This window comes from Dromiciops gliroides, chromosome 4 (genome assembly GCF_019393635.1).
Source record: "Dromiciops gliroides isolate mDroGli1 chromosome 4, mDroGli1.pri, whole genome shotgun sequence".
NCBI lineage: Eukaryota > Metazoa > Chordata > Mammalia > Microbiotheria > Microbiotheriidae > Dromiciops > Dromiciops gliroides.
This window is the reverse complement of record NC_057864.1, coordinates 463,515,470-463,530,602: the sequence shown is the minus strand read 5'-3', so window position 1 is coordinate 463,530,602 and position 15,133 is coordinate 463,515,470. Positions and strand designations below refer to the sequence as shown.

Below are 15,133 nucleotides of genomic sequence, written 5' to 3'. Positions count from 1 at the left end.
GTCAGGCTGGAGTCCAGAATGCTGATGGCATCTCAGAAATACTAAGAATTTGAGGCAGCTGGGTGATGCAGTGGATAAAGCACCAGCCTAGGATTCAGTAGGACCTGAGTTCAAATCCAGTCTCAGACACTTGACACTTACTAGCTGTGTGACCCTGGGCAAGTCACTTAACTCTCATTGCCCCGCAAAAAAAAAAAAAAAAATGAAGAAGAAAGAAAAAGAAATACTAAGAATTGTTGCTGCTTTCGTTGTATGAACCTGAGGAAAGCGAATCTTCCTGGTCAGATGCCCAAGAGGAGGGCGTATTCCTGAGAGCCACTGACTTCTTTGCTCGGCTCTTGTTTTCCTGTTTTCACAGGTATAAGATTGGGTGAGCACGTGCACATGCACCCCCTGGTGCTCCAGGGATCACTACAGTCTGCTTTGTTTGACCTCCCTCTATCAGGCTGCCAGCAGCTCTGTTGTTTTGCACGCTGGCCCGCCCGCCAGGCAGGTACTTAGAAGATTTACGTTCTGTTGGTCAGGCTCGATGTCAGGCCACTATTTGCAAACTGGACCATGTCTTCAGTGTATCAGGTTGTAGTTTTGGGCAGGGGGATGAGGAAAGGAAACTGCCCGGTGATCAGGGAGGCTTCCTCCACACTTCCTCCTCAAATAAGCACTGCTGGATTTTTTGAACTTCCCCTGTCAGCAGGAAGCAAAGGCTCATTGCCCAACCCACAAACTGGTACCTCCTTCTCCATCCACCTCCTCCCCTGTACAGGAGGCATCCTTTGGAGAGGCCGAGTGAGGTTTGCCTGGTACATGTTCAGACATGTGTTTCCTTAAAGCCCAGTGGAGACCAGGAAGCCTTAAAGGGCACCCACGCCCTGTTGTGGGGAGCCCAAGCTTTTGTTAGCAACTAGATTGGATTTCTGAAATGTGATCCTACCCACCCTGGCTTCTAGCACCTTTCTTTGAAAGAACCTAAAGCAGTTGCCCTTCAGTGATCTGATTACATCCCTACAAAGTGAGGAGGGGATGGGATTGTTTTTAAAGCTCTGTTTTACTGTGAGGGTCAATGAGGCCCTAAATGACTTTCTCTTGGTCATACAGGGAATCAGTGGGTGGCCAGTATAGGAGCAAGTCACTATTCATTTGTCAGCTGAGCTCAGCCGGGGTTTTAAGTTTTTATAGCTTTTCACAGGGTCTCTGATGACTCGGGAAGGAAAAAACAGTCACAGTTTTGCTTTTCCTATTTACAAGAGCCAAGAGGTGAGACAGATTCTCCTTTGGTCCCAGTCGGCAGCTCCCTGCATGGCCCGGCCAAGAAGGAAGATGGAGGAAGCAGTGTGTACTGGGCGCCATGTTCCCCCGAGCAGTCACACCAAGTGAAGGGGCCAGTGGGCATCCACACTGGGAGGGTGATTCAGTACCTGGCCAGTCTTTTCAATAAGCAGTCTCTGAGTGCCTTCTGTGTGCACAAACCTAGAGGGGGCGGGCCTGCGGGAATGCTTTCTCTGCTCCCAAATGAGGTCAGATGCCAGCCAAGGCAGGAAAGAGCCCGGGGCTGCTGCTCCCAAGTATCTGTGCTATGTTCCCCACTCTTGGCAACTTACTTCCTGTCACCTGCCAGGTACAGGTGGGGGAGCCAGACGGAGTTAAAAATTAAACCGGTTAAAAGGTTCATTGGAGCAAATGTCTCCCTTTGAGCAGGATCAGCAGGAAGGGGTCAGGGAGGCAGCGCATGCACACATGCAGGTATACACATGTGCACACATGAGTACACACACCCCCTCCACCACTGCAGGAGAGGTCAGGTCAGTGGGTCACTCATGGAACGCGTGAGTCTTCCTGAGGGTCTGCATCGCAGAATGGGAGATGAGGCGTGCCCAGGTTGTCCCTGGATTGGAGCCACGTTTCTTGCAGCTGCACAGCCGTAACCCAGCCCACAGTCTGCTGCCTACTGGCCGCATTACCCCAGGAGAAGAGGGCAGCCCAGCTTGAGGGCAGTCGCCTTTTCTGAAGCCTTCGCTATCGGAGATATCTGCTGATGGGCCTGCAGTGTCCATTTCATCAGTAGAGGCCCTAACTTACAGAACTCTGTAGGAGGCTCCAAAACAGGAAAAAATAAAATTAGCTCCTTAGGATAATCAGCACGGGACAGAGACATTTTGAAATCATTTGTCTGAAAGTGGGGGTCACGGGCAGTAGGGCCTAGGGAGCCCTGGGGAGTAACCTGCACTCTGACCCCCTTGGATAAGGAGAGAGCCCTAGTGGCTTCTCATTGCTGGGAATTCTGCCTGAATGATCTGACAGAATAGGAATTTGCCGGAGGAGTCTGAGGCGGCCCCACCCTGGGCTCCCGTCTGTCTTTGCTCCTCTAGAAATCTTCCTGATCGATAGGTGCTACAAGAATGAGATAGAGATCCTAGACAGGGGGAGAAACAAGACTCGAGATAGTTAGGAGGTAATTCAGGAAACTGAGGACAAACCTGGGCAAAGGGGGACCTCAGGCCAGGACACTGGCAGGAGCTGAGGCTGAGAGGCCCTGCTCCCCGCGGTCAGTTTTGCCTGTCGGCTCTGCCCTCCAGGGTTAGTGGCACGTTGTCGCCGCCTAGGGGCGGCTAGTGATCCTGCAGCAGAAAACTGACATGGCTACAGCCTCCTAACCCTAGACTTGCCCCTTGTTGGGGTCAGGTCTACCCTCCCTCGTGGGTCAGATGCCTCTGGCCAGGCGTCAGACAGATGAGCAGGGCAGGAGCCTAGGAACAGCCCCGGCTGCCCATAGTGCAAGCACACGACTTGGATGGAGCCCACCAGAAAGACCTTCAGACGGTGGCCGGACAGTGTTGGCCTGGTGCCTCATGAGACATCCGGCCTTTCCTCGTCTGCACTCGCTGGGCCTCCCTCAGGCCTGGCTAGAGCAGCTGGTGGTATTTGCCTCCCAGAGCACGGATGCCTGATGATAGGGGCCCATGCCATGCTGTCTCTCCGGGAAACAAAGGAAAATGTGGCTGCAGCATCTCAACTGAGGAGGAGGCCTCATGGCCTGTCTCCACACCTGCTCTGGGCCCTAACTGTCTATTCTCATAGTCCATTTGTGCTTCATATGATGCTCAGTTGTTTTCAGGCAGAGACCTCTTTGGAAAGGGCCCACGCTTGATGCATATACTCCTCTGACCTAATACTGTAGCTTCCCCCAAGATTTGCTTTCCCCGTAGCACTTGTGGCCTCCTCTTGTCCACCAGGTTCTGAACCATCCTCTATTTAGCCTCAGCACTGCCTTCTCCCCTTGTGGGACCAATTTTAGCAACCTAGTGTGTGGCTCCACCACGCACTGAGCATTAACACTCTCTGGAAGAAGTCTCTGGGGTTGTTCTTGGGGCCGGCTGTTTGCAAGCACTAATCTGAGATGTCTCCCTGTTTACCCCAACAGCAAACAAAGGCACAATAAGCTCTGGCGATCTCACTCAGATAGTGACCTCTCGGACCACCATGAGCCAATCTGCCAATCAGGGATGGAGCTTAACAGGAAGGAGATTACCACTTCAGCAGACCAGATCACAGAGGCAAAGACAGCGGAGAGCCACCCCCCAATACCGCCTGTCTTTGTGGAGCACAGGCTCCCCCAAGATGTGAACACTCATGAACTGTGCACTAAAGAGAGAGTGATCTGCTTAGAATTTACATCTAGAGAATTCCATACAGGACAAATTGAGGATGAATTAAACCTCAATAACATGAATGGGTGTTCAGCAGGGTGTTGCTTGAGCAAATCCAAATTTTCTCTTGACAATTGCCACGCATCAGAAGCCTTAATCCAGCCTGAGAACCCCTTGGAGATGCCCACCCAGTTCCCAGACTTAACCGTAGAAGATCTAGAGACAGACGCACTAAAGACAGACGTCAGCCTCCAGTTACTCCCCATGGAAGAGCTGACGTCTCGGTTGAGAGACCCGCCAGTGTCTCTAGACCCTGACTCGCCCAGCCCCCAGCCCAGCGCCCAGGCAGGGGCGTCAGACTTCTGTACTGACCGCATCGATTTCTTCAGTGCCCTTGAGAAGTTTGTGGAGCTCTCCCAGGAGACCCGCCCCCGCTCCTGCTCCCACTCCAGGGCTGAGGAAGCAGGCTTGGGGAGGAACGGCGGGGGCCGACTGGCCGTGTTGGAAACAGCCCCTTCCGATGCAACCCCTGATGGGCACGGAAGCAGCTCCTCAAGCAACACTCCACATGTGTCAGGAGAGTCTTCCATGGACGAAGACCAGCCAAAGGTAAGCCTCCCGGGGAATGCTGGGCTCCCAGAAGGCCTCTCACAGGAGAGCCAAGGGTGGCCTGGGAGTTGATAGACAGACAGCTGGGGGGAAGCCCCAGAGGGGACACAGGATGCCCAGGCATTACTGCTTTTTGGAGGGTCCTTCTTCCTGGGCCTGTGGGCCTGTCTGAAGCTCCTCTGGCCAGGGCAGGTGAGCAGAGCTGAGCAGAACCGGGGAGGAGGCTGCGGACTGCACAGGTCAGCACCCACATCTCTGCCATGGGAATATCACATTCAGATGTGTTCCCTGCTTAAATAAAGAGCTGGCTCCTCATTGGGAGAATCTCCCCCAACCACGAGCACACTTAGTGTCTGAGGTTCTGGATGTATACGGGAAGTGTCCTCCTTTGGCTGACTTGGCCCTCAGGGGATGGGCAGCCAAGACTCCAAGATTTCTTCTCAGTGCCTTATGGGAGCCTCTGCCGCCACACTTGGGTCCAGGAAGGGGAATGGGAGAAGAGAGGAAATAAGTTATTGGGACACACAGAGATCTCACTGCAGACCTTGGGTGAGTAGCCACACCCGCCCATTCCTTAGTTTTGTGCCAAGCAGGCAGCACGGGGCGCAACAGATAGGAAACTGGTCATGGGAGTAATGAAGACTTGAGCTCAAATCTAGTATTGAGCCTCAGTTTCCTCAGCTACAAAATGGAAATAGCAGCCCCCTCCCAAGGTCATTGTGAGCAGCAGATGAGATAATGTCTGTAAAGTGCTTTGCAGACCTTAAAGCGCTGTCTCCATAAATGCTAGATATTGTTTTACCTTAAGTACCTTGTGTCCCTGCCTCATTCTGCTTCATCTCCATAGCCAGCCCTCCACATGCTGTGTCCCTGTCCCTTTTCCATTAAGATGTCCGAATGTTTTCACTGGTCTTTAGACCACTTGGTTCATGGCTCTTCCTATGGTCATAGTCACAGAATCACAAAGTTTCAGAGGAGAAGAGCAGTGTGGTGGCCGTGCGGTCCAGCCCCTACCCAGAATGCCCCCCTTCTTCCTCCTTTGTGCAAAGACATCTCCTTCTGGATTCTGTCTCTGCAGGCCAGTGCAGCTCCAGGTTTGGGCAGTGCCCTCATGCATCCTGGTGTGTTTGGTTCTGCCCGACATTCCAAGCAGATAGATACCCCCAGGGGCCTGTCTAACCCTCAAGAGTCTGAAAACATCCCATACTAAAGGTTTGTCCAGCTTTCTCACAGAGGACTCACCGTAGCGGCAAGTTCAGAGTCCTCCAAGTCCAGGGCCTTTGGGGTGATTCCTGGCATTTTGAAATGATTGCGTCTGGCAGGAGTAGGGGCTGATGGGGCATTTTCCTGTTTTCTCTGGCCTTAGCCAGAGAATCCATTGCTAGTAAATTGGTAAAGGGTACGAATTGGTGGGATATTTTTTGTTTGCTAATACACATCGTCAAGATTCCCAAAAAGTAGATGAGCTCACCAGGTAAACCTCATGTAAAAGCAACCCTGTGAAACTTCAAGGGGATGTATGGGTCAGTGCTCCCTCCATGCCCTCTCCAGACCTGCAGGCTAGTGAGGCTGAGAATGAAGAGACTTCTACAAAGTTTAGTGGCTAAAGGACCCCGTCATCTATCTAGATTATCCCCAGCCTTGAACCTCTGAGGGTAGAGTTTAGCCTGGAATGGAACCTCCGGATAACTTAACTGAAGGAGGGAAAGTTGGAGGTGAATGTTGTCATCTGCCCCAGAGGGTAGCCCTGAAGCACATTTTATAAGTGCAGGACAGGGCACGTGAGACACTCTTCTTTTCAAAGCCAGAATAGAAAGTTTAGTGGCAATAGGAGCCTGACTGACCACTGGGATTTTAATGTTCAGGGCATCTCCCTCAGCCCCAAAGCAAATACTTGTGGGAGCCTCACAGGCTCTCTTACCATGTAGCCACAGGTAAATAGATTTTCTTTCTAAAATCAGGTGACTGGGGGCAACTAGGTGGTACAGTGGATAAAGCACTGGGCATGGATTCAGAAGGACCTGAGTTCAAATCTGGCCTCAGACACTTGACACTAGCTGTGTGACCCTGGGCAAGTCACTTAACCCTCATAGCCCCACAAAAAAGAAAAAAAGAAAAGAAAAATAAAATCAGGTGACTGATAAATAGGAAAATGTACCTTTTCAAGCAAACTGTAATTCCCTGTAAATATCTCTGTCTTTTATTCTCTTTCTTTCTCTTCTCTTAGGATATCTCTGAAGTGGTTAGCCCAGAGGACATGATGCAATCCCACTCAGAAAATGCCATTTCAGTGAAAGAAATTATCACTGAAATTGAATCCATCAATCAAGGAATTGGGCAGAGTCAGCAGAAGGTGGATATCCTGTCCAACCCATGCCAAACACCAAAGAGAAGCACCATCCATGAGTTGCCACTCTTTGAGGCAACCTGGACCTCTGAGAGTAAACCTGTCCACCTGGACCACAAGGAGGGAGTATGCCTAGCACAACCTGAACTGGCAAAGGGAGATCAGGAAGCCATGCTGGTTGCACCAGGCCCTCTGGAAGACTTAGAAGAAGGGGATCTAACTGAGGAAGACCCAGAGTCACGAGGCCCAGGTCTGAACCCAGCGCCCAAATGGTGCCCTGGGTCTGTGAGAAGGGCAACCTTGGAGTTTGAAGAACGATTGAGACAGGAGCAAGAACACCACAGTGCTGCCCCCCTCTGCATCCTGCCCACTAGAAAGAATTCCAAGAATGATTCCACTGTGCCCGATGGAACCCCAAGAGTCAAGAATGAAGAGCCTGCCCCAGAACCTGCCACGGAGCCCAAGGAACAGGAACTGAGCAAGGCCAAAATAAAAGACGCTATGGCGGAGGCCATCCCGTCCCAGCCTGACCAGATGACTGACAGGCCGGCATCCACGCTGGCAGATGTTGGAGCAAAGCAGGGAGGGGTGTCCAAGGAGCCCCCAACATCTAAGAAAAAGCCTTTTCTGGACCATCTTCCCAAAAGGGTTGAAATCATTGAGTACACTCCCATGGTGACATCCCCTGACTTAACATTTGACTTGGCTACAGCAGAAAAGAATGGGGAGCCAGTGCTGAAGACAGTGATGGTGGAGAAATCCATCACAGTGATGTGTACTGTGGATGAAAATCTCAACACCACCCTGTGCCCAGAGCTTGCTTCTCTGCGTCCTCACGTGCTACCTCTGCTCAATCCTGCATCGCTTCAGCATGACGGGGCTCCCCGAGCTGCCTTTGCCCTGGGCAGTCCTGAAGAAGAGGACTCCAGTCCCCCTTCTCCTGCAGGGATGGCTTCTTTGGTGAGCCCTGTGGCTCACACACCATCATCGGGCTTGGACTACTCCCATCCCCAAACTGTGTTTCACCTGGAGGGCGTGACCGAGGAAAGCAGCACCACGGACAGTGAGCTTTCCTCAGGGCCAAGCTGCTGTGCTGACCTTGGGCCACAGAGGGAAGGTGAGGCTGCTCCGGCCCAATGGGTGGGCGAAGACCTCCGGGGGGTTGGCCACCTTGGCAAGAGCCACGAGACGTTGGACCCACCAGCAGCATGTGGTCTCTCGCATAGCTCCAGTAGTGACAGTCTCAAGAATCTCTGCCAAAGTGCCCGGGTGGTAAGAAAGCTTTCAAAAGAAATGGAGTTGCGCGTCCTCCGGCAAGCAGGGCTCACCAGACCGTCCCAGATGAAGCGCTCAGCTTCTCTAGCCAGGCTGGGTCACCTGAATCTGCATAAAAATGGTTTGTCTGAGGTAGATTTGGGGTCTCCAGAAGCCTCTCCTAGCCTTCTCCAGCCCTTCAGGATGGGCCCCGGTGGGCCCACCCCGGAAGAGCCCTCAGCGAGGCTCAGACCCATTTCCCAACACCCAGAGCCCACCCCCTATTGTATAGAGCAAGTGAAAATGGCGGAGTGTATGGCGCAGAGCAAGCCCGTCGAGAGGCCTCTGGTGCAGTATGCCAAAGAGTTGGGGTCAGCTCAGCAGTGTTTGCTTCCCAGTGCAGGACATGAATTGACTAGTTCTGGCGGGGGCCTTCCCTTGCCACGGAGACAGCAGGGATCCGATGCTCCGTGCCCAAGCCCAGGGCTAACAGTAACCGAGCAACCGCAGCATGGGAGAACTCAGCCTCTTAGGAGACTCAAAAAGTCCAGCGACAAAAAGCGGACGACCAATCCCTTCTATAATACCATGTGATCCGGAGCCCACCCAGGACTTTTCAAGGGAAATCTGTGTTTGTAAAAGGGGCAGGTGTAATATGTAAGGAACATGCACTTTATTGGTTAATTTTCTATGTTTTGGTCATTTTACTATCGCTGGCGCATGCAGGGTTTGGGTTTTCTGTGTGTGACATGGACTGCAAGACCATTTTATCTTGGGGGGGGTTTGTTTTTTTGTTTTTTTAAAGAAACTCGGACAACCTCAAAAGAAGAAAAAACACCTCATTTTCAAAGAACACCATCAAAAGTGAATTGCTGTTTTTCAGTCAGCTGCCCCTGCTTCTCTTCTCTCAGTCCAAGATGATGTGTGTGCCTCCAAGGCCATGCAAGGCAAGGGGAGGGAAGGCAGATGGAAGGAGGGGCAGGGGGAAGGAGAGGAAGGTGGACATTGGTGAAGCCAACCTAAGGGCCTTTCTCCACATGAGTCACGTGCCCTGGGCTGGGAGATACCATCAAATGAACAGGTGGCTTCTTCTTGGATCTAAAAAGGGGCATTCACATAGACTCAGTTTCTCCCCAAGCTAGGATGGGCCAATGGCAGGATTTATCGATTTGTTAAGCAGCTTCTTGTGGCACCAGAACAAACTCAGTAAAAGGCCTCCCGGGGTGGAGAGGTCAGGAGGCAACCCCCTCCTGACCCCATCTAGCGAACCTGCCTGTCCTTTCTGTGAGATGGGTGATGCCTCCCATCCCTTGCTTAATCCTTGAGAAAAATGTTTTCAGCAGAAAAGATGGTGAAAAACAGCAACCGGAAGATGAAGTGTTCTTTTAAAATGAACGGGCTGTAGGGGTTTAACCCTTTCATTACTTGAATACTGCTGTGGGCCTTCTGAGTTCAATGGCCGCGTGTTTCCCCACAATTGAGTTTTCTTCCCCATGCCGTTTTTCCTCTGATGCTGCCTATGTTTTGTGGGTATTTTTTTAATTATTTCATAGGAGACATCTGAATTGTTACATTATATTTGTATAGCCTCCATCAAATGCAAAGCTTTCTTTTCTGTGTTGTCCCTGTTAACACTTGACGAAAGGTATTTTTCCTTTCCTGGAAGTTTTGTTGGTTTCCTAAGTTGTATATACAATATTTATGTAGATAATTTTGTTATTTTCTTATGGTTTGTTTTGTTTTTTGGGTTTTTTTGCGTGTGCGTATGTGTTTTTGGTTTGGTTTGGTTTTGCTTAGAATGGAGCAAGACTGTGGTCTTTAACTGGAAAATGTCCACAAAGACACCATGTCAGAGTAGCTCTGTGGGTGTCGGTGGGGGTCTGCACATGTGTTTAAGGAAGACCTTGAGTCACCACCACCAAAATTCTGCCAAATGATGGAGCATCCACTTTCTCTTCGGAGAAGCCCCCAAGGCCTTAAGCACTGAGATCCCAGAAGGCCAAGTTTGCCAGGAGCTGAACGATAGCCAGAGAGAATTGTCAGACTATTACCACCCAGTGTTTAAAGTCCTAATGGAGGCTGGGAGCTGAGGGCAGTGGGAGAGAGCCTCAGGGAGCATGAGCTCACTTGCTGTTAACTCCATTTAGGCCGCAGCCTGGCCAGCCATCAGGACAGCTGCTGTGGGCATGAATAGGTACCCTCTCCTCCCTTCTTCAGCAGCCTTGTGTGAATCCCTATCCTAGTTCCTTCTAAACTTAATTTGCCCAGCAGGATAGATCCAAAGTGAGGGGACTCACAAATCACCTTCTTGCCTTTGTCTTAGTTGAAGTCCCCATTGTGGAAGGATTGACTGAGTCCAGCCCTTGAGAGCAAAGCCGTCCAGTGGCATTGAAAGTACTTATGGTGACCTGAAGTTAGGAGGAGAGAGGCACCGGGGGCGGGTGGGACTAGGGAGGTTACTGGACCCTGTGGCAGAGCTGTTAATCCAGCTGTCTCTTGGGAGCCGTGTTGGTCACTTTAAATAACTGCCAGGGGCCATGGCTCCTAAGGATGTCTTTGTAGTCTGTGGACTTCGTTGTAACTGCACTCATCCAATTTCTTTCAATGTTCAAACAGGTGACATCCCTCCGGGACTTTGTGATTCATCTCATGTGATTCCTGGATATTTACTGGGTTGCAAAATGGTCTTTAATGGTGCCTGTCTGTGTGCGGAGGCCAGGGAGGAGAGGGCTTGTGTTTGCAGGACTCACACAGTGCCCGATGTCCAATTATTCCATTAAAACTATGCAGTCTTAACATTGAGGGCCTACGCACCACGAGTGTGATTACAAGGAAAGAGCCAGGCAGGTCATAAGGGACAAGAAACAGAGAGACAGAGAGAGCAGTGAGACGGGATGAGAGGAATCCACTTGTCATTAACCCCTTGGGATAACTGTATCCCAGATCACAAAAAGCAAAAGCAATAGATACCATATTGCAAGTCTTTTTAACTCTCCTCTCTTTATAGCCAAGGAGCCTCTTGCTATAGAAATACAGAAGAAAGAACAATCTCGAGGTGGGGACTCATAATGCTGTGAACCCACATTTTGGGTAGAGGAGTGGTGGACAGGGCCCCAGGGTTACCTTCTGGTTTGCTGGCCAATTTGTTGTTTGTGCTTTGATTTTGTGGAGGGACTAAGCGTCGCCTTCTTTAGGGTTTCTCACTCAGACGTGCCACTCGGTTTTTCCAGAGGCCCATCCGTCCCACTGGGAAATTCTCATCTCATGACATGGCTGAGCAGGAGCTCTCCCCAAAGACTGTGCTGGACCAACCCCATGGAGGTCTGTGAACAGTTGTATGTTAGGTGGGACTTGTTATACCTTTATCTCTTCCAAACTACAATACCCTTTTTTGGACCTGGAAGGGCTCCCTTTCTCCCCATGGGCAGATTGGCAGAGCTGGGTAGAGCTGGCCTCTCCAGCCCCATTTTTCCACAGTGGCTTTCTCTTTTCTGTGACTATCTAAAATTAATCAAATTCACCTTTAAAAAACAACAACCAATAACTGGAACCATCTTTCCTACACTGGCTGACATGTATCTGGAATCCAGGGGGCCTCCTAGGAGCAGGCAGAGGCCTTGAGCTGTGCCTGAAATCTTTTGAGTTTTGGAAAGACTAAGAAATGAGAATGATCAAGATGGTGTAGGGTTTAGTCCTCTATTCTGTGGCCTTTAAGATTCAGAAAGGAAGCAGCCCCGGCCTCCTTGCTCTTCAGCCCTGCCTAATTCTGTCTTTCTTCCCAACGGTTCTTGGGCTTCTTGACATCCTGTGTGGAGGCAGTTGGAAGGAGCTGGAGTTTCTTCAGGATCTCTCTGAGAAAAGACAGTTCCTGGAACGTAGCAGAATTTGAGAAATCCTCACCTCCTCCATTGGGAGTTTCAGGTCCAAAGTAACACGGGGTCAGAGTTACCTGAGAGAAGCCTCAAGGAGTAACCCACTAAGCAAAAAGAGGTCGTGTTCTTAAGGGCATTTTCTTTTTGTACAAAGCTGTTTTTCAGCTGTTTTAGGAACCTGCTCAAGGACCCTTTATTGTTTACATTGTGAATATGAAAACGTGTATTCTGTCCCACTGTGCTGTTTCCCTTGGCCCCACGTCACCCAGCAGTGACTGTCCTGTAAGTCACGGCATGTCCTGTGAGTCCTTGCACAAAAACCGTGCCTCCGCCATAAGGGTCAGTCCTCACGGATAAGTGTGTGGAGCCTGGAACTGATTTTTTTCCCCTTTGTGTCCTGCTGCACTCCAGTCCCAGTGTGCTGTATAGAAAATAGTCCATCAGTCCCTCAGTGGTGGTATCTGTTTATAGTGATGGTTGTGATGGTGAGTGGCCGGTGTCTTTTTTTTTTTTCCTTTTTTTTTAATTTGGTCATTCTTTGGTGTGGTGGACAAGGTGAGATTCCTAGCTGTTTGTTTCAGCACCAATCCAGCTGAAAAGCAGTTTGGGCTTTATTGTTCCTTCCACATTGCAACTATGATCAGCCCTGCTTGCTGGCCCAGTGTGGCCAAACTGGCTCTCGCTTGGCTGACACAATACCCATTTGAGGGACTTTGGGGCGGGAAGCTGCACGCTTACCCCCACCTCATTCCCCCCATGTTTTGGGGGGGAAGCAATTTAAAGGTGCTTTTGTATTTTCCCAGCCTGAAAGAGGAGGATTGAGTCCACCTCTGACTTTGGAAAGAGAGCCAACTACTTTCTCAGAGATCGAGGACAGGATGCCCAGACTGGGTCTATCTTTCAGCTCAAAGAAGCCCCTAAAAGGCATCTCTGCTGCCTCACCCAACTTTATGGTGATAGGAAACAGCAACTTGAGGCTGTTGATGAAGACCCGATGCCTGCCTTTTTCTCCACGTTTCCAGGGCACCAACCAGAACCTGGGCCATGTGGCCCAGAAATGGTTCCCAACCAATATGCACCCAGAGTGTTTCTGGTTTCTGTCTTTCTCATTGGCTTTTGGTTTCCTTGGCAAAGCCCATGTTGGCCGTGCCTTTTCTCCTTTCTTCAAATGTGACAGAAGTGTAGGAATTGTTCTGAATGTGGAAATCCAGCCCCCGGAAGACCTTCTTCTTCTTACATCCCCCAGTACCCCACCCATCCACACCTTTGTGTGCGTGTGTGTTCTTTTCAATAAAGCAGGTGCTCCCTGCAGTCTCTGGGACCTTTCCGAGTTGGTGAAAGCCGAGCATAAAAGCCGCTGGCCTTGTTTCCCCTCCTTGATCTCCCCCGGTGGTTGGGACGGCCCACCTGTACCATAGATTTTTATTACCGATGTGCTCCGCTGTTTTTAAATGTGAACTTGTGCACTTGATGTGCAGATTCAATGTTCTTGTTACAGATTGAATAAATTTTTATTTTGAAGATGAAACTTGTATTTGTGTGAAGTGCGCGGCAGCAGAAGGAGCTGGATGTGTTTGGGGAAGCAAAGCCCACTGTGACTGCCCCTGGGTTTGGGGGTGGGGAGAGGGACAGCACTTGGAACTCGGATTCCCAACCTCCTTTTTTGTTTGTTTTTTTGTTTTTACAGGGCAATGAGGGTTAAGTGACTTGCCCAGGGTCACACAGCTAGTGTCAAGTGTCTGAGGCTAGACTTGAACTCAGGTCCTCCTGAATCCAGGGCTGGTGCTTTTATCCACTGCACCACCTAGCTGCCCCACCCCAACCTACTTTTTTTTTTTTTCGGTGAGGCAGTTTGGGTTAAGTGACTTGCCCAGGGTCACACAGCTAGTAAGTGTTAAGTGTCTGAGGTCAGATTTGAACTCAGGTCCTCCTGAATCCAGGGCCAGTGCACTGCGCCACCTAGCTGCCCCTCCCCAACCTACTTTTAACAGAAGGTCGTGGGTCAGAGGAGATGTAACTGCAGTCCTTATCCCTAGAAAAGATGCTAAGTCAGGAAATGGTATTTTTTTTTTGTAGGCAATGGGGGTTAAGTGACTTGCCCAGGGTCACACAGCTAGTAAGTGTCAAGTGTCTGAGGCCGGATTTGAACTCAGGTACTCCTGAATTCAGGGCCGGTGCTTTAACCACTTCGCCATCCAGCTGCCCCAGGAAATGATATTTTTAAACAAGAAGAAAAGTGGCTGCGCATTTTCAGTCAGCCTCTCTGGGCAGCTGACTGACCACCTTCAACCCCCAGAGCTGGTAACTTGCTTTGGCCAAGTCAAAGGTTGGAATAAATAAGCCAGAATCCCTGTTACTGTCCGTGGGCTGGGTGGCTGGTCTACCCCACCCCCGAAGCAGCTGAACTCCAGAGCCAGTGGAGAGCTGTGGCCCATGAGTGCAGGGCAGGAGAGGCACAGGCTAAGGAGCAGATGGGAGCCGAGCCCTAGCCATGGGCCATCCCATCGGGAACGTTGGTTCTGTGATGCACCACAAAGAAGATGTGGCTCCCAGAAGAGCAAAGGCCTTGCATAGGAATGACTTCTGAAGGCGGAGCAGTGCTGGGCAGGTGGGTGGCCTGTCCTGCAGGGAGCCAGGGACCAGCAGCATCGGTCTTCTCCTGCTTCCTGCCTTGTGCATCTTGGGTGAGGGAGGTGCTCCCTGCTTGGAGGAAGCAAGAGGTAACAAGATGGATAGAAAGAAGCTAGACTCGGAGGCAGGAGCCCTGCTCCCCACTCTGATGTTGACTAGTTTGTGTGCCACCCATGCACCAGGCCCTGTGCTAAGCGCCAGGGTCCCTGACCTTATAATCTACACACAGGAGGATACTGCAAAGGTTGGGGCGTGGTGGAGAGTTTCTGGGAAGCCCAAAAGCAGGGTGGCTGGTGGGAAAGGGGGAAGAAACAGTGCAGGAGCCCAGAACCCACGGCCTTCCCCTCCAGTCGTAGGGTCTCATCAGGGGCAGAGAGGACTGCTGGCAGATTCCATCTTGCAGCATAACGATGGGTTTCCTGGGGAGGAAGGGATGTTGGGCTGATACCACCTCAAGTATTAGATCAAAAGAGCCTGAGGTGGGGCAGCCAGGTGGCACAGTAGATAGAGCACCGGCCCTGGAGTCAGGAGGACCTGAGTTCAAATCTGGCCTCAGACACTTAACACTAGCTGTGTGACCCTGAGCAAGTCACTTAACCCCAATTGCCTCACAAAAAAAAAAAAAAAAAAGCATGAGGAACAAATAAACAATGGATCGCAAACCGGGACAAAACACATTATGAATGTCCGTTCTATTACTGAGTTCAAGGCAAGGAGCACAGGTTGGTGTTAGAAGCTGCACCTCAGGCAGGAAAGAAGGTGTAGGCATTCCCTCT

General features: G+C 50.8%; 1 protein-coding gene across 2 annotated transcripts in view; it reads left to right on the top strand.

The window, feature by feature from the left end:
• The window catches only part of SSH2 (slingshot protein phosphatase 2), a 106,005-nt gene extending 92,758 nt beyond the window's left edge, over positions 1-13,247 (top strand). For both annotated transcript variants that reach the window (XM_044001789.1, XM_044001788.1), the window contains exons 13-14: positions 3,419-4,253; positions 6,481-13,247. In XM_044001789.1, the coding sequence (XP_043857724.1) occupies positions 3,419-4,253; positions 6,481-8,448 (2,803 nt within the window). In that variant the 3' untranslated portion in view covers positions 8,449-13,247. The remainder of the gene's footprint in view (positions 1-3,418; positions 4,254-6,480) is intronic.
• Positions 13,248-15,133: the final 1,886 nt, after the last annotated feature.